Source organism: Lithobates pipiens, unplaced genomic scaffold (genome assembly GCF_037356315.1).
Source record: "Lithobates pipiens isolate NorthernLeopardFrog02 unplaced genomic scaffold, aLitPip1_a1.2 Scaffold_10, whole genome shotgun sequence".
In the NCBI taxonomy this organism is placed as follows: Eukaryota; Metazoa; Chordata; class Amphibia; order Anura; family Ranidae; genus Lithobates; species Lithobates pipiens.
The window spans coordinates 125,897,265-125,921,298 of NW_027507686.1; the positions used below are offsets into that span (position 1 = coordinate 125,897,265).

The 24,034-nt window shown below is 42.3% G+C and overlaps 1 protein-coding gene across 5 annotated transcripts in view; it reads left to right on the top strand.

Annotated features, from left to right (window-relative positions):
• LPCAT2 (lysophosphatidylcholine acyltransferase 2) overlaps positions 1–24,034 on the top strand; it is a 322,785-nt gene that overhangs the window by 292,994 nt on the left and 5,757 nt on the right. For all 5 annotated transcript variants that reach the window (XM_077458072.1, XM_077458053.1, XM_077458081.1 and 2 more), the window contains exon 14: positions 13,567–13,708. In XM_077458072.1, the coding sequence (XP_077314198.1) occupies positions 13,567–13,708 (142 nt within the window). The remainder of the gene's footprint in view (positions 1–13,566; positions 13,709–24,034) is intronic.

Here is a 24,034-nt window from a genome sequence, read left to right on the forward strand (position 1 = left end):
GTGCAGGGACTTAAGCATGTCTGTGATGTGGCCTCCTTGCTCTCTAGAGCCTCAGTATCAGCAGTAGTGCTACGTCGCCGGATTTGGCTAAAATGCTGGTCTGCGGACCAGGCATCTAAGAAAGCACTGGTGGACTTGCCCTTCCAGGGAGAGAAGCTATTTGGAGCCTCACTGGATGATTTTATTAAGAATGTTACTGTGGGTAAGAGTACATTGCTCCCACAGTCCAGGCAAGGTAAGGAGCCACGCTGTAGGCAAGGGCCCTCCTTTTCTGCTCAGATTTTTTTGTCCGCCTGGGTTGGCAGGTAAGCGCTCCCAGATCGACAAGGTTCCTGCTGAGGGACAAAAGCATCCCTAGTTTTGCAAGCCAAACAAACCGGTGAACAAATCTGTTACCGCATGAAGATTTGCCCCCGCCCAACTCGGGTGGGGGGTTGACTTCAGGAGTTTGCAGCTTGGTGGACCTCCCTGCTTTCCGACCAGTGGGTCTGCGAACTGGTTTCCTCAGGGTACAAGATTTTTTCCCTCCAACTTTCATCTTCTTCCGGCTCGTCGGAGGCCCTGTTTGGGGCAGGACAGGACCTGCTGCTGCGTGGGGTGATGGTACCTGTACCGACACTGGAAAGGTTTCAGGGGTTCTACTCTAATCTGTTTGTATTCCCCAAGAAGGAAGGGATCTGTCCGGTCCTGGACCTCAAGACCCTCAACAGCTTTCTTAAAGTACAAAAGTTCAGGATGGAATCAGTTCAATCAGTGGTCGCTGCACTCCATCAGGGGGATTTTCTGTTATCCCTGGACATCAAGGACGCATACTTGCATGTCACTATATGCATCAAGCATTAGCGTTTTTTGCAATTTGCGGTCGGGGATGAGCACTACCAATTTGTAGCTCTCCATTTTTCTTCCCAAGGTGCTAGACCCAATTTTGGCTTTGCTGGTTTTTAGGTGGGCCAGCTAGTCAGGGATTCCCTGCTCTGGTGGCTGAGGTCATCGGCCCTTCGGTCCGGGAAGTCGTTAGGTGATCACAAAGGACGCCAGCCTGACCGGTTGGGGAGTTTGGGGTGTACAGTCAGCCCAGGGTCGGTGGACCCAAGAGGAATCCCGCTACAGGGGCATCTGGTCAGGATGCAGTCGGACAACGCCATGGCGGTGGGTATGTCAACCATCAAAGATGAACAAGAAGCTTGGCCGCAGCACTGGAGGTCGCTCACACCCTGCAGTGGGCAGAGCGGCGCGTGCCGACTCTGTCAGCCGTGTACATTCCGGGCGTAGAAAACTGGCAAGCGGCAAGTCGTCAGATGCTGGACCAAGAGGAATGGTCGCTCCATCTGGATGTATTTTGGCTCCTTTGCCTAAGGTGGGGCATTCCAGATGTGGATCTCCTGGCTTCTCAACTCAATCAGAAGTTACGCAGGTTTTTCGCCAGGTCAAAGGATCCCTGGGCAGACGCGTTGGCTCCATGGGGGCATTATCGGCTGATCTATGCCTTCGTCCCACTCTTCGCAGAGTGGAGCCCGAGGGGATTCTGATGATTCTGATTGCCCCAGATTTGTCTCAGCGTCTGTGGTACCTGATGGTGCCGGATGTTCTTTGGCAACTGCTAATGCAAGAGGACCTTCTGTTCGCAAGGTCTAATATTTCATCTTGCATTACCGTCACTGGCTTTAACGGCTTGGCTGTTTAAAGCCAGGTGCTAAGGGACCGAGGTCTGTCGGATTTGGTAATATCAACTATGTTGAGGGCACGAAGCAATCTTCTCAGAAGATTTATCATCATATGTGGAAGGCCTACGTCGCCATGTGTGAGGCGATGGGGTGGCATCCGCGTACATATTCACTTTCCTGGAACCTGTTGTTTTTGCAGCGAGGAGTGGATCTGAAACTTGCGTTAAGCACCATTAAGGGGCAGATATCAGCATTGGCTGTCTTTTTTCAGCAACCCTTGGTGGCTCATTCATTGGTGAGTACGTTTGTTTAGGGGGTTCGACATGTGGCCCCTGTGATTCCGCCACCGCTACCTCAGTGGGATTTTAGTCTGGTGCTCTCTGTGCTTCAGAAACTGCCATTTGAAAACCTTAGGGAGATTCCCTTATTGACACTCTCTCAGAAGGTGGTCTTTCTAGTGGCCATTACATCTGCCAGGAGGGTTTCTGAGTTGGCGGCCTTGTCTTGCAAGTCTCCCTACTTGATCCTCCACAAGGATAAGGTGGTGCTGCATCCGCAGCCTTCGTTTCTTCCAAAGGTTGTTTTGGTCTTTCATTTAAATGATGACATTGTGCTTCCATCCTCATGTTGTCGGTCTGTGGCTTTGCATTCCCTGGACGTGGTCTGAGCTCTGCTGGTATATCTGTCTGCTACGGCTCCTTTTCCGAGGTCGGAATCTCTGTTTGTACCGGTGGCTGGTTCAAAGAAGGGACTGGCGGTCTTATTGGCCACCATCTCTTGGTGGATCAGGCAGACTGTAGTTCAGGCTTATGCCATAAGGGAACGGACACCTCCCTTTCCGGTCACAGCGCATTCTACTAGGACAATTTATGCCTCTTGGGCTTTCTAACATCAAGCGTCTGTTTCTCAGGTGTGTAAGGTGGCGACCTGGTCGTCCATTCACACTTTTACTAAATTTTACAAGGTTGATGTGAGTGCATCTTCGGATGCTTGCTTCGGCCGCAAGGTTTTGCAGGTGGCTGTTTAAGGTTGCAATTCCTCCGTTGAGGAGCCCTGACTGTTTTGGGTGGAGTTATTGTTTGCTGTTTCCACCCCTCATTTCTTTAACACTGCTTGGGGGCGTCCCTAAGGTCAAGAAGAGCTGCTGTTTCCGTCAATGAATGACAGAGAAAATAGGATTTTTTGTACTCACCGTAAAATACTTTTCTCTGAAGTTCATTGCTTGACACAGGATCCACCCCTCCTATTTCTGTTTGTACTGCTTTTGATGAACTGAGCTGCTGGATGCAGTGTGAGAGGTTATAGCCAGTAGGATCGCCCCCTGGGTGGTACTGTGCAAGTTTTGCTGTTTAACATTTTCAAAGGCATTAAGGGGACATGTAGTTCTGAGACAGCTGGAGGACCAGAGGTTGCCTACCCCTGCTGTATAGTATAGTATATATCATCTATACCCCTAATCTTTATGTCAGAATTGATAGTGGGTCTACCCAAGGGGGCATAGTCTTATTCTTGGAAGCTAATGGGAATCTTTTGGGCCATTGGAAATAAATAACTAGCTTCTTTTTCTAATATTCATTATTTTTTTTAACCTCCTTATTGCTTCAATTCTTTGGTAAACGTTAGTTAGGGCACTATTCAACAACCTATATGCTCCTTCATCTGCCAACATTCTCAGATGTATCTTTATACAATACCATCCCCACCCCCTAAACCCCCTTTTTCTGTTGGTCGAATCACAACATTTATCTTATATTCCAAACTCATAATCTCCCTCATAAATTTCCCGGTGTTTTTTTTTTGTTTACTTTTTTATCCAAAATCCCTTAAATCACTATCCAACATCTTTTAAAAACTTAGAAAAATATATTAAATCCCATTTGTGTATTGAATACAGATTTAGTGGCTTTTCCACAATGAATATAATTGCTTTAGATAGTATGTCTAATATCTATTTTTGGAGGGCCAGGGTTGGTAACAATATATTCTCTAATATTTATCTTCTGTACACATTTCTATATGTCTATGTATATTTCAAATTTGTTTACCACTTCCATACTGGGCCAATTCTGGCATTCCTCTACTACATGTAAAAAACATAATTTGTGTGGGTACTCAGAACCCAGAAACATTCAATATATATTTTTTTAGCAGAGGCCCTAGCGGAATAAATGACGATCGTTGCAATTTGTTATATCACACAGTATTTGTGCAGTAATTTTTCAAATGCAATTATTGGGGAAAAAATACACTTTAATGAATTTAAAAAAAAAACACAATACCCCAGTTTTTTTGTATAATTTGAAAGATGATACACCAAGTAAATAGATATCTAACATGTCACACTTTAAAATTGTGCACATTCGTGGAATGGCACCAAACTTTGGTACTTATAAATATCCAGGTTACCAGTTGAGTTACAGAGGAGGTCTTGTGCTGGAATTCTTGCTCTCACTCGAATGTTCATGGCGATACCTCACGTGGGGTTCGAAAGGCCGTTTACATATGCGGGCGCAACCTATGTATGCGTTCGCTTCTGCATGCGACATGAGCGATGGGGGTGCTTTTAGATTTTTATTTTTTATGTTTACACTGTTCCTTTTCATTTTTTCTGATCATTTTTTATTACAAGAAATGTAAAGTGTGTGATTATATGTCAGTATTACATTGTATATTCCTGTATGTTGCGGTTGTTCAGGTGCTTATCTAATAGTTTCTTGAAACTATCAATGCCCCCCCCCCCCGCTGAGACCACTGCCTGTGGAAGGGAATTCCACATCCTTGCCACTCTTACAGTAAAGAATACTCTATGTAGTTTAAGGTTAAACCTCTTTTCTTCTAATTTTAATGAGTCGCCACAAGTCTTGTTAAACTCCCTTCCATGAAAAAGTTTTATCCCTATTGTGGGGTCACCAGTATGGTATTTGTATATTGAAATCATATCCAATTTCAAGCATCTCTTCTCCAGAGAGAATAAGTTCAGTGCTCACAACCTTTCCTCATAATTAATATCCTCCAGACCCTTTATTAGCTTTGTTGCCCTTTGTACTTGCTCCAATTCCAGTAGATCCTTCCTGAGGACTGGTGCCCAGAACTGGACAGCAGACTCTAGGTGCGGCCAGACCAGAGACTTGTAGAGCGGGATAATTATCTTTTTATCTCTGGAATTAATCCCATTTTTAATGCGTGCCAAAATTGTATTTGCTTTGTTAGCAGCAGCTTAGCATTGCATGTCATTGCTGAGCCTATCATCTACTAGGACCCCCAGGTCCTTTTCCATCCTCAATTCCCCCATAGGTTCTGTATTCATATTTTTGCCACCCAAATGCATTATTTTACATTTTTCTACATTGAACCTTATTTGCCATGTAGTTGCCTGGTCCCCTTTATGGAGACATCTGGGGTCAACAAGACCTTGATCTTGTCTTATCCAGAAAAAAAACTGCCAGTGTTTACATCTGCCAAAACCAAAAGTGACGTCATGACATCGCTTCCACCCTCCCAGGGTCATAGAGATGGCCAGGGACCATCCAGTCTACAGCCAGCTCTATGGTAATCCAGTGCCACCTGAATTGTCAGTCAGGCTTCCCAGTCGCACAAGAGAGCCCAGAAAGGCACCTTCCCCTCTCGCCAGCTGAAAACAAAGATGTCTGAATGATGCCTGTAGCTTCAAGCATCATTCAGATATCACCACTTCAACCTAAGGATGTCATATGACGTCCTACAGGCAGAAAGTGGTTACTTTCCTATTGGGGGCATATTTTAAGTCTAACTCTAAAACTTTACTCTTTCCTCCAATTTATTGGACCTTCTCAATTTGGGACTCACTAATTCTGATGCTCTTGCTTGGGTCCTCCGTTCTTTCTTCTATTTCTCCAATCCTTCCTGTATTGGCTGCAGTTTGGGGGCCCCCTGGGGGGACACCACTGGAATTACTGTCTAAAAAAATCTTCATTTTGACTCCTATTATTCCTGGGGTAATCACACCTATAGTTTTGAGAGGATACATACTTATTCTGATTGCAGACCTGTAAACCCAACTTATATAATTGAGAAGCTGCTTGAGCGTTTGATAAAAGACCATCTAGATGAGTTTTAGCTGAAACACAATATTATAAGTGATAGTCAGCATGGATTTTCAAAAAACAGTTGTCTAACTACTTTCCTTGAGGAAGTAAGCAAAACCCTAGACAAAGGAAAGGCTGCGTATGTGGTGTACTTGGATTTTGCTAAAGGGTTGGATACAGTTCCCCACTAGTAACATGTAACTTGTTATAAAAGGTGAACTTAGCCTTTAAATTTAATAGGCTTAGAAAATTCAAAATGTAAATTGATAGAAAACTGGCATAAAGACTGTATTCAGAGAGTAGTGATTATTTATATTCTAAAAGGTCTAAAGCTGTTAGTGGTGTACCTCAAGGTTCAGTGTTGGGACTCTTACTTTTAAACCTACAACATCATTATAATTATAAAGTTTGGAATTAGGAATACCATTTTTGTGTTTGTATGTGACACCAAGCTATGTAGTAGAATAATGGTCTTACGAGGTGTATCCAAAATACAAGAAAACTTGAATGCACTGTTTGTTTGGCCAACTGTATGGCAAATAAAGTTGATGTGTTGATATGCACCTGGGGGCCTTTAAAACACAAATGCATCATACCCTTTGGAGGGAGTACAGCAGGATCTGGGCTTTCTGATCGATCACAAATGTAATAAAAGCATGCAAAGTCAAGCTGCAGTTTCTAAAGCAAGCAAAATGCTTGTATTACAAAAAGGTATAGCGAGAGAGCGAGACCTAATCGTGCTCCTGTACAAGCATCAGTAATGCCGCGTACACATGATCGGAAATCCCACCACCGAAAGTCCAATGAGAACTTTTGGTCAGAAATTTTGACCGTGTGTATGATCCATCTGACTTTTGCTGGCAGAATTCCGGCCAGCAAAAGATTGAGAGCAGGTTCTCTATTTTTCCGACGAGTTCAGATCGTCTGTAGCAATTCCAACACGCAAAATTCCTATGCATACTCGGAAACAATTTGACGCATGCTTGGAAGCATTGAACTTAATTTTCTCCGCTCCTCCTAGTGTTGTACGTCACCGTGTTCTTGACGGTCGAAAGTTCAGAGAACTTTTGTGTTACCGTGTGTATGCAAGCCAAGCTTGAGCGTAATTCCGTCGGAAAAACCATACAAGATTTTTCAGACGAAAAGGCTGATCGTGTGTACGCGGCATAAGACGACTTCTTCAATATTCAGTTCAGTTTTGTCTCAGCTCAGCTATGTGGACACATTACCTGAACAGAATAAAAAGAGCTGGGGGGGATAGGATCATGATGATTAAAACCCCTTCCCGCCGAGCGTACGCAGATGTGCGTAATCGGCTTCCGGGGGGTATACCGGGATGATGCCCACACCTGCAGGCATAATCCCGGTACCGTTTTTTTCAGCAGGCGATTGGCTATCCAGGCATAACAACCGATGCGGCTAAAAGCGCCCCCCTCCCGCCACCTCCCGCGATGTTACCGGTGCTCCCGCTCGATCGGGAGCACCGATTCAAATTCCGCTGCCTCCGGCTGCTGGGCAGGGACTGGAATGAAGCTGTAATCAGCTTCGTTCCAGTCTCCTCATAGTAAACACGGAAGCGACGTCATGACGTCACTTCCCCTTTACTCAGCTGCCAATGGCGCCGGTTTTAAAAAGATATACGGTATTCAGAATCGCCGTTTTCAGCGATCTGAATACATTGAAGTGTAAAGGAGGGGTGGGGGGTCTTTTAGACCCCAGATCCCTCCATAAAGAGTACCTGTCACCACCTATTACTGTCACAAGGGATGTTTACATTCCTTGTGACAGCAATAAAAGTGATCATTTTTTTTTTTTAAACAATTTAGTCATTGTAAAATAAATAAAAAAATAAAAAAAAATTTTTTTAAAGCACCCGCCGTCCCCGTGAACTCGCGAAGCAAAGAAAACTCATATGGAAGTCGCGCCCGCGTATGTAAACGGTGTTCAAATGACACATGTGAGGTATAGCCGCGATCTTCAGAGTGAGAGCAATAATTCTAGCACCAGACCTCCTCTGTAACGCTAACCTGGTAACCGTAAAATTTTTTTAAAGCCTCGCCTGTTGAGATTTTTAGGTACCGTACTTTGTCGTCAATCCACAAGTGCGCGCAATTATAAAGCGTGACATGTTTGGTATCTATTTACTCGGCGTAACATTATCTTTCACATTACGCCAAACAATTGGGCTAATTTTACTGTTTTGTTTTTTTTTTATTCATGAAAGGGTCCCTTTTCCCAAAAAGTTGTGTTTAAAACACTGCTGCGCAAATACCGTGTGACATAAAATATTGCAACAATTGCTGTTTTATTCTCTAGAGTCTCTGCTAAAAAAATATATATAATGTTTGGGGGTTCCAAGTAATTTTCTAGCAAAAAATATGGATTTTAACTTGTAAACACCAAATTCCAAAAATAGGCTTAGTCATGAAAGGGTTAAACACATAAATGGTCTCTATACTGCTTTTAGTGTAAAGTTATTCACTTTAAGGGCATTGCAAAGGACAAGGGGACACTCTTTACATCTGGGGGAAAAATACATTTATTCTTCACTAGGGATGAATCGAACACCCCCAACCCCCCCCCCCCCCCCCCGTTCGGTTTGTACCACAACATGCAAACACCGTTAAAGTCTATGGGACACGAACATGAAAAATCAAGTGCTCATTTTAGACGCTTATATGCAGGGTATTGTCATAAAAAGTGTTTGGGGACCTGGGTCCTGCCCCAGGGGACATGTATCAATTCAAAAAAAAGTTTTAAAAACCAACGTTTTTTCAGCAGCACTGATTTTAATAATGCTCAAAGTTAAACAATAAAAGTGTAATATTCCTTTAAATTTCGTACCTGGGGGTGTCTATAGTATACCTGTAAAATGGCGCATGTTTCCCGTGTTTAAAACAGTCTAACAGCAAAATTACATTTCTAAAGGAAAAAGTCATTCAAAACTACTCACGACTGTAATGAATTGTCGGTCCGGCAATACACATAAAAGTTAATTGATAAAAACGGCATATGATTTCCCCACAGGGGAACCCAGCGACAAAAATATATTTTTTTTAAATGACATGGGATCCTCCCAAAAATCCATACCAGACTCTCATCCAAGCATGCAACCTGGTGGGCCACAGAAAGAGGGGGGAGGAGAGAGCCCACCCTCCTGAACCATACCAGGCCACATGCCCTCAATATTGGGAGGGTGCTTTGGGGCAGCCCCCCAAAGCACCTTGTCCCCATGTTGATAGGGAGAAGGACCTTATCCCCACAACCCTTGTCTGGTGGTTGTGGGGGTCTGCGGGCAAGGGACTTATCAGAATCTGGAAGCCCCCAGATCCCACCCCCCCATGTGAATTGGTAATGGGGTACATTTACCCCTACCATTTCACAAAAAAAGTGTCAAAAATGTTAAAGACGTGACTTTTTTGACAATTCCTTTATTAATAATTTCTCCTTTCCCTGCTTCTTCTTCCATCTTCTTTCTTCTGGTCTTCCTTCTGTGATCTTCTTCCTCTGGTCCATCTAGTTCAACCAATAAAGTGCAATAGTGCCTACCATTGCTCAATGATAAGTGTTCTAAAGAAAAAAATATATACCAAATACACAATATACACATAATCTATGATACAAATGGCTCCCAGTGGAATAGTGAATGCAATAGTGCTCTAAAGATAAATCTCTGGATGCATATATAACTTCCATATATAAAATAAATAAAAAGTCCATAAATCCAAAAACAAACATGCTCCCAGTGAAGGTGTGGTTGATTTAACATCTAAAAGTGCTTCAGATAAAATCTCCATGTGCATGCAGCCCCCCACAAGACCACACCGTGGATAATTACTCTGCGGGTGCTCACTCACCAATTGGTATGGACCCCTGGGCTTATACCGAGGTGGGCCTACTAGGCTCGATCATACTGATGAATCTCTGGTAATCCTCCTCGGTGTGTCCAGTTCATAGAGAAAATGGAATGACCGGAATCGACATAGCGTGATACCATTTATTAAAATCACATGAGTACTAGATAATCCATACAGATTACTTGGCTAAAAAAAATTATACTTGGTTCTGTATTCTTTAAAAGGAGAGGTACTAGAAGGTGGATAGGGGGTGGAACCAAGGAATGTGCTCAAAAGTGGGTAGGGGGCGGACACAGGGTGACTCCATGGGGGGGGGGGGGGAACCTGCACCTATTCTCTGAGGAAAAAAAGCCCTGGAACCCATACTGACGTATATCCAGTAAACCTAAAGGCTTTATTAAAAAATCACTTACAATGCCAGAAGGTAAAAATTGTTTATCAAACAGACACATCTGCCATTACATGAAATTATTAATGGATATTAAATTATTTAAAATAGATATTATTTAATATATATTAAAAAATCTATTGCATCTTGTGGCTGAACGTGAAAACTACACATAAAGCCACTATTAAAAGATATTCACTTGTTCACAGAGGTGCAGATTTCCTGAAAGGAGTTGTAGACGAAAAAAAGGCTAAAACATAAATAAAAGTAAAAACCATATGGCCTAAAGACTGGAACCAGTCCCAGTCCACACTTAATTCCCCTGGGCAACGCCTTTTGAGATTAAAAATCCACTGCATTTCAGGCTGTGATATTCTCCTCCTAGAATTGCTGCCACGTCAATGGGGAGAGAACTTTTTATTACCAATCGGCTGTAAAGAAGAAGAATTCCTATTGCGTTTGAAAGAGAAGTGTTTTGAGAGGCCGTGCCCCGTGAATTTAATATTACTGATATGTTGACTAACCCCCGTGCCCACATGGTCTGTAAACCATATTCTGGGATATTGTGTATGCTGCCACACTACCTCATTATACTTTTTCAGAAAAGATTTCCTACTTTCCTGAATATAGTACTGCCATTTATATACTTGTGCTTTTTATAACTAATTATATTCATCTTCCATTTGTTTTTATTCTTTATTTCTCTATCAAATTTTGCCAGAAATCTTGTAGCCAGTTCATTTTAGTCTAGCAGATATTTAGGTGTACAGTTTTTCCTTTAAACTCTTGTATATTTGTTTGTCATTTTTTCAACTTTATCTTGTCTGGATAAGTTGTCCTAAAAGTATTCTTTACCTATTCCCTGTAAGATTATTCATCTTTTATACTTTCATAAGAAGCCACATCCCATCTCAATCTTCTAGGCTTTGATCAAGCTTTCAAACGTGATAACATCCAACCAGTCGGTATTAACACTCATATTACTAGCAAAATGAAAATTTTCCATAGCTGTAGAACTAAAACTTCCCCTAGTGAAGTAAAGTGCAAATAGTAGCAACTGAATTCTGCACTCCAGCTACTAATTAATGTTGTTGTATGTCACCAAAAAGCTGCTGTATATTTATCATTAGGATATTTTCCTAAAATAAAATGAAAAATAAATAAATAAAAAACACAGAGCTAAAAGTCAGGAATGTTATGAATGTCTTCCCTCATTAGGCTGGGTTCACACTGCTGCGATGCGGGAACGCTGCAAATCCACTGCGGGTTCCCGCATCGCATGCCTCCTGGCGGCAGTTCACACTGCCCTATGCAAACTGCTGGGAGCGTCAGTGAAAAGTTAATGACACCCCCAGATCAGTTTGCATATCGCAGTGCGATCTGCAAAGTCGGACAGGAATCGGATCGCATGGTGTGAACACCCATGCAATCCGATTCTGCTGCGGACCAAAAAAAAGGGTCCTGTGCGAGTTGTGGCCAGATGCGATGCGAATTCAGCCATACTATCTGAATGGCTGAACTCACATCGCACAGAGATCGGATGTGATTTGCAGTGCGGTGCGAATCACATCGATCTCGTCACCGCAGCAGTGTGAACCCAGCCTTAAAGGGCTTTTGGGTAGGCAATCAACAATCTGTAGCTGACTGAGCTCCTTCACCTTGCAGCAGCCGCAGAGTATTCACAATATGTACAGTAGGTTACATTTCATAGTTACATAGTAAGGTCAAAAAAAGACACCTGTCCATCCAGTTCAACCTGAGTGAGTGTCTACAATTGTCCCTATCCCTGTACATTGCACACTCACATCAGTCCCTACCCTCAAGGAGCCCACAATCCAAGGTCCCTATTCATATACTAGGGCCAATTTTGGACAGAAGCCAATTAACCTACAGTATCTGCATGTCTTTGGAGTGTGGGAGGAAACTGGAGTACCCGGGGGAAACCCACACAGGCACAGGGAGAACATGCAAACTCCAGGCAGGTGGTGTCGTGGTTGGGATTCAAACCAGCGACCCTTTTTACTGCTAGGCGAGAGTGCTAACCACTACACCACTGTGCTGCCTGCATTCTTGGTGATTCTGTACTTTTGGATTGCCACTGTGCTCCATGTACTGCTTTTATCACCCACCCTCATACAATGGAATCTCTTGGTCACAGGACAGTCACAGGACAGTACATCACACTATCTATACATGCCTCCTAACTGTCCCGAATCTCCAGAACCTTCTTAGAACTTCAGCCAAGTCCTGCAGGTCAAGGCTGTATCCTGGAGCCCAATGCTGAAATTAATTCTGACACTTGGCTCCACTAATGTTATATGCATTCAGCCATCAGGGAGCGAGGCATTCTGCTGGAGTAGCTGCTGGCATGGGATTGCAGCACCTAGAAATCAGGGCACCCCACGAGAGATGCAAGGGAAGTACAGGGTTGGGACACGATGGGGCATCAGGCAAGTACTGTATATCCTACTGCCCTGAGGTCAGACTGCATTTGGGTCTTCTTACAGTTCCCCGAGGCAGTGTTTCATTCGGCAGCCAACATTATCATTGTAAATAATATAAGCCCCCTGTGATTCACCTACCATGGCCAGCACTGCCCACAGCCTCATGGATGCTACAAACACAGAATGTTCTAGGCCAGAGTCTCTGGTGAGCAAAAAGGAAAGCAGGGTGAGGTGGGGACGGGGGGAGAGTGGGGTGCAAAGGTGAGCCAAGAGGGGATTCAGCATGTGGAGGTAGGAGAAAGGGTCTGGGGTACAGAGGTGAGTAGAGAGAGGGGGTTCAGAGATGAGCAGGGGGGTTGGGGTTCCAGTGTTGACCAGGGCAGTATTGGGTTGCAGAGAGTGTGGAATGCAACAGTGGGCAAAGAGTGGAACAGAGATTAAGAAGGAGAGGGGTTGTGGTGCAGAGGTTCTCTGGGGGGGGGGGAGTTGTTTGGGGAGCAGAGGATATAAGTGAGTGGAGCTGGGATGTACAGGTCAGCAATGGGTGGCAGGGGTGAAAAGTTAAGAAACGTGGGGGCAGGATAAAGACCTGTGCAGAAAGAGGTTTGGGTGCAGAGTTTAATAGATAAGGGGTTTTAGGTGCAGAGGTAAGCAGAGAGGGCCTTTGTGGTGCAAAAGTGAGCAGGGGAGGCTTGGTGGACAGTGGTTAGCAAAAAGGAAGGTGTTGTGGTGCTTAGGTTACTGGGGGATGGTGTAATGCAGCTACAAGCAGAAAAAGGGTCTGGAGTGCAACTTCTCCACAGAAATCCCCACATCCACAAGGATTACAGGGAGGAGGGCAGTGCATACAGAGACCCCAAACGCAGGTTTGCTTCTCCCTAATGCGTCCCTCATTCTCAAGTCCCAAAGTTGGGTGATATGTCTACACTAGCATGCCACTGCATACATGTCACGAGGAGGGCACAACTTGCCATGTGGTGACCCCCCTTCCATTCCAGCCCTGATATTATGATCGAGATTCTTAGTGAAAATGTGTCAGAGGGTGGTGCTGTTTGGAGTGACAAGTTCACCAATAATAAATAACTCCAAAGATCTTAGTGTGCAGCCTTTAATGTTTGGTGATGTGATTTCTTTACCTATTATGTCTAGCTGTTTGATATAGACCAAGATGGAAGCATAACAGAGGACGAGTTCAGCTCTTTACTGCGATGCTCTTTGGGAGTACCAGACCTTGAAGTATCTAAACTTTTTCATGATATGGATGCTGACAAATCAGGAAAAATTACCTATGGTAAGAAATTAAAAAAAAACTGTTTCTCCATGTCTGATTATTCTAACAACAACATGATGCTAAGGGTATGATGGTAAACATTTACGGTGTTGTAAACTTCTGAAGCATTGTACCTGACTTGTATACATGATTTACAGTGCCTTGAAAAAACCCCACCTTGAATGTTCCTCACTGAGATAAATACAGTGCCATTTTTTCGTGTTACAACGAAACAATTAAATGTATTTTAATGGGATGTTATGTGATGGACCAACACAAAGTGGGACATAAATGTGAAGTGGAAGGAAAATGATAAATGGTTTTCTAAATTTTATTAAAATAAATGTCTGAAATGTGTGGTGTGCATTTGTATTCAGCCCCCTTTACTCTGATACCCCTAACTAAAATCTAGTGGAAACAATTGCCTTCAGAAGTCTCCTAATTCGTAAAGAGAGTCAACCTGTGTGTAATTTAATCTCAGTATAAATACAGCTGCTCTGTGAAGCCCTCAGTGGTTTGTTAGAGAACCTTAGTGAACAAACAGCATCATGATGGCCAAGGAACACACCAGACATGTCAGGGATAAAGCTGTGGCAAAGTTTAACCACATGCCCACCAACGCACCATGATATACTTCATGATATACGTGGAATGGCTAGGCAAATGGGTGTACAGCTACGTCCCCTTTAAATCACGCCTTTGTGGGCATGCGCCCGTCGCATACTCAGTGACCATGCCCACATGTCCCACGGACTCTGTCTGCCGGGGGCCCGCGATCATGTCACGGAGCAGCAGAATAGGGAGATGCCTTTGTAAACAAGGCATTTCCCTGTTCTGCCTAGCAACATGACAGAGATCTACTGCTCCCTGTCATCAGGAGCAGTGATCTCTGTCATGTTGCAGTGAGGCAATTCTCCCCACAGTTAGAATCACTTCCTAGGACACACTTAACCCCTTGATCGCCCCCTAGTGTTTAACCTCTTCCCTGCCAGTGTAATTTACACAGTAATCAGTGCATTTTTATAGCACTGATCACTGTATAAATGACAATGGTCCCAAAATAGTATCAAAAGTGTCCGATGTGTCCGCCATAATGTCATCATGCTATAAATAGCAGATTGCTGCCATTACTAATGAAAAACAAATGATAATAAAAATCCCATGAATCTATCCCCTATTTTATAGACGCTATAACTTTTGCACAAACCAATCGATATACGCTTATTATGATTTTTTTTTTATACCAAAAATATGTTAAAGAATAAAAATCGGCCACTGCGGTTTTTATTTTTTTGCGCTATAAACAAAAAAAGCAACATTTTTGAAAAAATATATATTTTTTTCCTTTTTTTTTATATATTTTTGGGGATATTTAATATAGCAAAATTGTTGCTCTTTTTTTGTTTATAGCGCAAAAAATAAACATCACAGGGTCAAATACCACCAAAAGAAAGCTCTATTTGTGGGGGAAAAAAGGACATCAATTTTGTTTGGGTGCAACATCGCATGACCGTGCAATTGTCAGTTAAAGTGACGCAGTGCCATATCGCAATAAGTGCTCTGGTCAGAAAGGGGCTAAATCCTTCCGGGGCTGAAGTGGTTAAAGCAGGATTAGGTTACTAAAACATTTCCCAAGCTTTGAACATCTCACACAGCACTGTTCAATCCATCATCCGAAAATGGAAAGAGTATGGCGCATCGACAAACCTACCAAAATATGGCTGTCCATCTAAACTGACAGGCCGGGTAAGGAGAGCATTCATCAGAGAAGCCAAGAGGTCCATGGTAACTCTGGAGGAGCTGCAGAGATCCACAGCTCAGGTGGAAGAATCTGTCCACAGGACAACTAATTAGTCGTGCACTCTACAAATATGGCCTTTATTGAAGAGGGGCAAGAAGACCCATTGTTAAAAGAAAGCCATAAGAAGTTCCATTTGCAGTTTGTGAGACGCCATGTGGGGGACACAGGAAACATGTGGAAGAAGGTGCTCTGGTCACATGAGAGCAAAATTAAATTTTTTGGCCTAAAAGCAAAACGCTATGGGGGTTATTTTCTAAAGGTAAATCTATTTTGCACTGCAAGTTCACTTGAAACTGCACTAAAAGTGTGCTTGGAAGTAAAATCTCTGTAGATCAGAGGGGACATGCAAGGAAAATAAAAAACAGCATTTTAGCTTACACATGATTGGATGATAAAATCAGCAGAGCTTCCACTCATTTCAAATCTACCCCTTAGATTTAGAGCGACTGCACCTCCAAGTGCACTTGCAGTGCAAAGTTGATTTGCCTTTCGTAAATAACCCCCTATGTGTGGCGGAAAATGAACACTGCACAATGTGGGAAATGTCGAGGGTTAGGAATACTTTTTCAAGGTACTGTATATAGAGGCAGCGACAGTTTGCGCATCACTTTACAACACAAGAGTTACAGTACACTTCAAGACAGAGTATTATGCTGCGTACACAAGATGGGACTTTCCGACAGACTTAGTCCAGCGGAACCGGAATCCGTCGGACAATTCGATCGTGTCTGGGGTCCAGCAGACTTTTTTTCTAAAAAGTCGATGGACCTAGTTTCAAATCTATCCGAGGGACTCGAGTCCGATGGTCTAAAAATTGGGAAAACCGTTCGTCTGTGTGCTAGTCCGACAGACCAAATACGACGCAAGGGCAGCTATTGGCTACTGACTATTGAACTTCCATGTTTAGTCCCGTTCACATCATCACGTTCAAAATGAATGGACTTTCGTACAGACTTAGTCCTGTCATGTGCTGCCAAGTCCGTATGTTCAGAAAGTCCATCGGACCTCCGCAGAAAGTTTGTTGGGAAGACCGTCGGACCTAGCCTGTTGAAAAGAGAGGAGAAGGAATAGATGTGGCGCTATACCGATAATACCGATTATTAATGCAAACCTCTGGGTGAGGGCTTTGTTATATATAATTCTCAGTAGGCTGACAATTAGGTACAAACATAGATGTGCTATCACACACCCTATGCTATTTGCTAATGAACACCTATGAGTCGAAACCCGTATTACATATAATTCTCAGCGTGCTGGTTAATTAAACCCAAAGACACAAAAAGCACAAGAAACACAAAATTGCGACCATAATATGGAATACTTATCCCTATACCATAACAATGTATAGTTATTTGTAAAGTGCAAGTGCAAATAAATCTACATGTACCTTAAAGGTAAGGATATACCATAAAATAATATAAATAGAAAAAGGACTGGATGTGATATCGGTGAAATAGCCGTGAATGTGATATTAATAATTTAAAATTTAAAGTTAGTGCTCTAAAGTAATGTTTAGAGTGAATATCACAATGATGGCACAATATAATGGCTAATACAGTGTAATAAATAGTACTATATAAAATGAAAAAAATTACAATGAAACATAGAAATACCATAAAAATTAAATAAAAATTGGGTAAAAAATATAAAATAAAATATGTGCAAAAATGCAGGTGCAACAGGAAACGAATAAATCAAGTACGGCGCTGTCACATCCTATCCAGTTCCTCCAGAATACCTCTGCACAATATATATTGCTTGTTACATCCACTCTGGGTGTTGCTGCTCTTATTAAAGTCCACTGGGTGGCAGACAAACCTAAAAAGCACAGAGAAACAGAGCGCACACCAGCCCTAGTGCATTAAAGTTTATTTAACTCAGTAAAAGGTTAAAAAAGCCAGGTATGTCACTCACAAACATCCGTTGAGTAGTAGCATTGGTATTTACAGCCTCCACTGTTGCCTCCTTCCCCGATTTTAGGCTCCCTGCAGTAGCTAGCAATACGGATGGTTAAGTACTCAGTTCGCTTGCTGGCTGCAGGTACACTCTCTCTCCACGCCTCACACGCACGGACCTGCCGGCTCTGGATGACGTCACTCGCAATGGGGGGCGGATCTCTCAACGTGTGTACTGACTCTGACGCTGGCTATAACTGTTCCCAAGACAACATGTTTCGGAGGCGTGGCCTCCTTCTTCAGGTGACGCCCTAATGTGTGCTTACATCATAAATACGCTGACACCCTCCCCGCCCTCCCTGCTAGTGCCAATCACAGGGAGCCTAACATCTAGGGGAGGAGACAAGCCCATCTACCAATCAAGAAGAGCGACAAGGAAACAAGGATATTATAAGACTACTATTACAATCATAGCTATTAGAAGTTCTTTCAATGTATATCTGCATGTAACCATAACAAGGAAATAAAATAAAATTATATATACATAAAATTAAGATAATACTAAAGACTGAACCAACAAAATTAGTATATATAAGGAATTAAATTAGAAAAAAGAATTTTATATCAAATTAAAATTAAAAATAAAAATAAAAATAAGAATGAAAAATAAGAAATAATAAATAAAAATAAAAATAAAAATAAAATGAATATAAATAAAAATAAAAACAAAAACAAAAAATACATATAATTATATACATATATATATATACATACACATATATACATGTACATATATATACATACACACACATGCACCTGGAAAAAAATATATATATTTTTTTTTTCTTTTTTTTGCAAATGGATGAATGAACCATATGAATTTTTTAAAAAAGGATAAAAGATTAACAAAAATTTTTTTTTTTGAAATATATATATATAAATTAGAAGTCTATTAGAGGGGACTAGTACAGATAGGTTTCTGAGATATATAGATATATAGATATACAAATAATTTTTTTTTTTTTTTTTTTTTTTTTTTTTCATATGGAGACAAGAGCTATTTCCTTGTAGCAAGTGTATATATATACATAACAAATACATCATATATATACATTATATTATATACAATATACAAATATTCTGCATATATATCTCTCTCTGTATATACTTGCACCTCTGCATACCAGCATGCATGTTATCAGCTTGAACACTCCTTTCATCTGGTGGGCGGTATAGATAGCCTAGGGTTATATGAGGGCCCCAATTTCCAGCTCCTCGTTTAGCCCTTCCGGTGCCATACTATTTAACGTAAAAATCCAGAAGGATTCACGTTTGCACAATCTGTCAAACCGTTCACCCTCCGGTATGGACATCGGAATGGCTTCTATTCCAAACAGTTCTAACCCCAATTTTTTTTGTTAATCTTTTATCCTTTTTTAAAAAATTCATATGGTTCATTCATCCATTTGCAAAAAAAAGAAAAAAAAAGAAAAAAATTTTTTTCCAGGTGCATGTGTGTGTATGTATATATATGTACATGTATATATGTGTATTTATATATATATATATATATATATATATATATATAATTATATGTATTTTTTGTTTTTGTTTTTATTTTTATTTATATTAATTTTATTTTTATTTTTATTTTTATTTATTATTTATTATTTTTCATTCTTATTTTTATTTTTATTTTTAATTTTAATTTGATATAAAATTCTTTTTTCTAATTTAATTCCTTATATATACTAATTTTGTTGGTTCAGTCTTTAGTATTATCTTAATTTTATGTATATATAATTTTATTTTATTTCCTTGTTATGGTTACATGCAGATATACATTGAAAGAACTTCTAATAGCTATGATTGTAATAGTAGTCTTATAATATCCTTGTTTCCTTGTCGCTCTTCTTGATTGGTAGATGGGCTTGTCTCCTCCCCTAGATGTTAGGCTCCCTGTGATTGGCACTAGCAGGGAGGGCGGGGAGGGTGTCAGCGTATTTATGCTGTAAGCACACATTAGGGCGTCACCTGAAGAAGGAGGCCACGCCTCCGAAACATGTTGTCTTGGGAACAGTTATAGCCAGCGTCAGAGTCAGTACACACGTTGAGAGATCCGCCCCCCGTTGCGAGTGACGTCATCCAGAGCCGGCAGGTCCGTGCGTGTGAGGCGTGGAGAGAGAGTGTACTTGCAGCCAGCAAGCGAACTGAGTACTTAACCATCCGTATTGCTAGCTACTGCAGGGAGCCTAAAATCGGGGAAGGAGGCAACAGTGGAGGCTGTAAATACCAATGCTACTACTCAACGGATGTTTATGAGTGACATACCTGGCTTTTTTAACCTTTTACTGAGTTAAATAAACTTTAATGCACTAGGGCTGGTGTGCGCTCTGTTTCTCTGTGCAAAAATGCAGGTGAACTGTGAACAATAAACGTGGTGAAACAAGTCTCTAATAAGTGACGGAATCTTCCGTGAGTGGAGGGGGGGAGGTGATGGTTTCCAGTTGTGTTCCTCGCGTTCGGTGGCTACGTATATATTATATTATTATGCTCTCACCGGAAAAAAGACTGAGCTCGAGGTGTACGTTGCCTGGCCACGCCCTACGTGTTTCATCACACGGACGTCATCTGGAGCCCGTGTGACGAAACGCGTAGGGCGTGGCCAGGCAACGTACACCTCGAGCTCAGGCGGAGATAGCAGAGCGGGACTTTTAAAGCTACATACACTACCGCAATTTTAAACCGTTTGTTTGTAAGTAGTTTTAATCTATTTTTTGGAATAAAAACAATGTTTTAAACGGTATCACACTATGGATGTGCCTCTTCTTCTTTACCTTATATAATGTGGCACATTGCACTCACGGAGAAACGAGGGATCCCCAATATTACATCTGAAGGAAGCCAGAGAGCGACACACTAGCTGATATTGTGAAGGCTGATCCACCCCGGATGGGGTCTTTTTTCCGGTTAGAGCATAATAATATAATATATACGTAGCCACCGAACGCGAGGAACACAACTGGAAACCATCACCTCCCCCCCTCCACTCACGGAAGATTCCGTCACTTATTAGAGACTTGTTTCACCACGTTTATTGTTCACAGTTCACCTGCATTTTTGCACATATTTTATTTTATTTTATATTTTTTACCCAATTTTTATTTAATTTTTATGGTATTTCTATGTTTCATTGTAATTTTTTTCATCTTATATAGTACTATTTATTACACTGTATTAGCCATTATATTGTGCCATCATTGTGATATTCACTCTAAACATTACTTTAGAGCACTAACTTTAAATTTTAAATTATTAATATCACATTCACGGCTATTTCACCGATATCACATCCAGTCCTTTTTCTATTTATATTATTTTATGGTATATCCTTACCTTTAAGGTACATGTAGATTTATTTGCACTTGCACTTTACAAATAACTATACATTGTTATGGTATAGGGATAAGTATTCCATATCATGGTCGCAATTTTGTGTTTCTTGTGCTTTTTGTGTCTTTGGGTTTAATTAACCAGCACGCTGAGAATTATATGTAATACGGGTTTCGACTCATAGGTGTTCATTAGCAAATAGCATAGGGTGTGTGATAGCACATCTATGTTTGTACCTAATTGTCAGCCTACTGAGAATTATATATAACAAAGCCCTCACCCAGAGGTTTGTATTAATAATCGGTATTATCGGTATAGTGCCACATCTATTCCTTCTCCTCTCTTTAGCATCTTTCCACCCATTAGGGTGGAAATTAAGAGGCTGCTCTTACCTAAACTTCATATTCATTTCTTTATTTACTTGTATTCAATTCTAAGGCTCCATAGCGCAACCTACACCCCACTCAATCCTAGCCTGTTGAAAAGTCTGGTCGTGTGTACGCGACATTAGGAGAACCCTGCTTGTGAGCACTTGCAATGTAAAAGTGGGGTGCAAATGATGCAAAAGATAACTGTGTTGGGATGAGTTGATAGAAAAAGTAAAAGTTCAGTTGTTAGGGAGAGGTGGAAAATTAACGGTTACATTCATTATGCATAAAATAACAAACTGGCAAGGATTCAGAGAGTAGTTGTCTTCTGTTTTTAGTAGTGTACTCCAAGATTTAGTGTTGAAACCATTACTTTTTAACCTGTTGATAATTGATATAGAGCAGGGGATAAAAACGTTTTAGAAAAGAGAGCCACTGTACCGTCTGTCTGACTGTTTGGGGGATGGATTTTGGCCAGAAGTAGAAAAAATTCCCCAATTTCAAAAATCAGTGGGGGTAAAAAAAATGATCCTGTGTCCAGTGGTCAGTTGGAGTAAATGCACACCTGCCTCGGTGATTGGTGCGAGTCAAAATATTCCTGCGTAAGTGGGAGTTCAACTTTTCCCTGCAACAGCAGACAGATGGAGTAGTACATTTTTCTTCATCATTGGCCCATGGGAGTAAGAAATGCATCTTCATTGGTGGTTAGTGGAAGAAAAATATTCGCCTACATCGGTGGTCAGTAGGGTTAAAAAAATGCTCCATTGTTAATGATCAGTGGGATTAATAAATGCCCCTGGACAATGGTAGTAATAAATTCACCTGTGCCAGCGCTCAGTGGGAGTAATGGTGCCCAGCAGTTGGTTCAAGCGAGGGTATGGTGCCCTATCATTGATGTCAGTAGGAGAAAATGTTTCTCAACATTGGTTTTCAGTGGCATTTACCTCTGGGTAGGCTTCTGGTCCTATGCTAATCCTCGTGATGATATCACAGCTAGGACTATACAAACACCATGTCAATCAGGAAATCACTCCACCTGTGTAGGATACCTAATAGGGTGCTGAAATGCTCTGTATCTCTGTGTCTGGCATTCAGCAGATTCCTCAGGTTTATATACAAAAAGTCCTGAAGGTGGGACCTTCTCATTTCAATGGCTAGTTTACAGCTGATATGAAGTTTAGTGTTAGATATACTATTTCTGTGTTTGCAGATGACACAAAGTTATATAGAGGAATCTAGTCCTTACAAGATGCTTCTGCCTTACTACAAGCTATCTGAATGGCTGTTTGTTTGGGCAACTACATAGCTAATGAAGTTTAATGTTGATAATGTAAAGTTATGCACTTGGGGCTAAAAACGTATTTCTCTTTCGTTTATTGATGGACACAGCACCTTTAATCTTTACCTTAGCGTAATATCGCCACCTTCAGGAGAGGATTAGGCAGAACACATAAAAACAGCAAAGCTGTACAGTACTGCCTAGGGGGTGCTCCTACTGACTATAGCCCCTCACTCTGCTACCAGCAGCTCAGTTTTTTCTGCCTAGTCTAGGAGAAGGATCTTGCTCCCTGTGGGGACCAATGGTCCTTGGAATTTTTTCTTTTTTTCTGCTGTTTTTTTGATTCCTGTGATCTACAATCAACAGCCGGGCTGGGTGACAGGCTGGATAATAGATACCAGTAGTCTCTCCAGCCTGGCCATCGAGCATGTGCAGACCTTAGCTACGTGCTGGGTCGGCCACGACATGCCCCGTCTTGTCCAGGGGCGGCCGGTGAGCTATATGCTCTGGGGCACACATATGACTGGGCTACTGCTGTACGTGTCAGTGTGCCGTTGCCGACAGCCACCCTGTACTGCTCGGATGATGGATCTGTCCATGGAATGCGCCCAGCAGTCCCAGCAGGAGGGGTAAGTAAAGTTTCACCTGTTTAGGCAGGATGGAACAGCTGGGCATTCCCTGGGAGGTCGACTAGGGGGTTTCACCCTCTCCCTTTCTTTTCTCACTGTCCCTTTCCCTCCTCCCCATGCTAAGGGGCTTCTATGTGATTGAGCATAGGGGATGCGGAGCACATACCTGGCCAGGGGTCCTTTGTGGGGATCTCTGGGTCCAGGCAGGGGGCTGCACTGGGCGGTTGGTGGTCCCCTTGCTTTTTCCCTATTTTTGTGCCATCCCTGTGTTTTCTGTGTGCTGCATGTGCCATTTTTTGTAGCCGCAGCCATGTGTTTATTTGCGGCCAATTTTCTTGGAGTCCGGCGGCCATTTTCCCGGCAGTTGTGGGCGCTTTTGCTGAGGAGGCAGGCAGCCATTTTTTAGTAGCCTCAGAACTGTTATACTCTAGCGCTGGGCACTGGTTAAACCTGGAATAGCGCAAATTTGACGCAGGACACCTCATGGCAGGCAGAGGGGAGAGCGGATGGTGGCAGCACAGTGCAGTAGCTGGGTCAGGGCGGTGAGTCCTGCGGGGGGCCCCTCACTATGTGGCAGCTAGGAGGGTGGGCTTTTTTGTGACTTGCCTTAGGTCCCCAAGGGTGACAGGCGAGAGTGGGCCAGCATGGCGTCAAAAGCTGGTGCTTCTTCCCCAGTCATCCCTGTTATAGCAACCATTTCCCCTGCACCTGCGGTGCCTATGGACGCTCTGTTGGCAGTCCTGGAATCTTTTGTTGCCAGGGTAGAGGTGGCATGCGGGCACAAGGGGGGTAAAAAAACGCCCCCAGAGCTCTCCCCTCTCAGGGGAGAGCTCTGATTCAGACTCTGGTCCCGCTATGGCAGGCAGCCCCTGTTTTGATATTTCAGAGGATGCAGACCAGGACCGATCGGACAGTGAGGTTGACTCCGGGTCTGGGCAGGAAAAAGCGATAGTAGGAGCACTTATCACAGCAGTGCGGGATA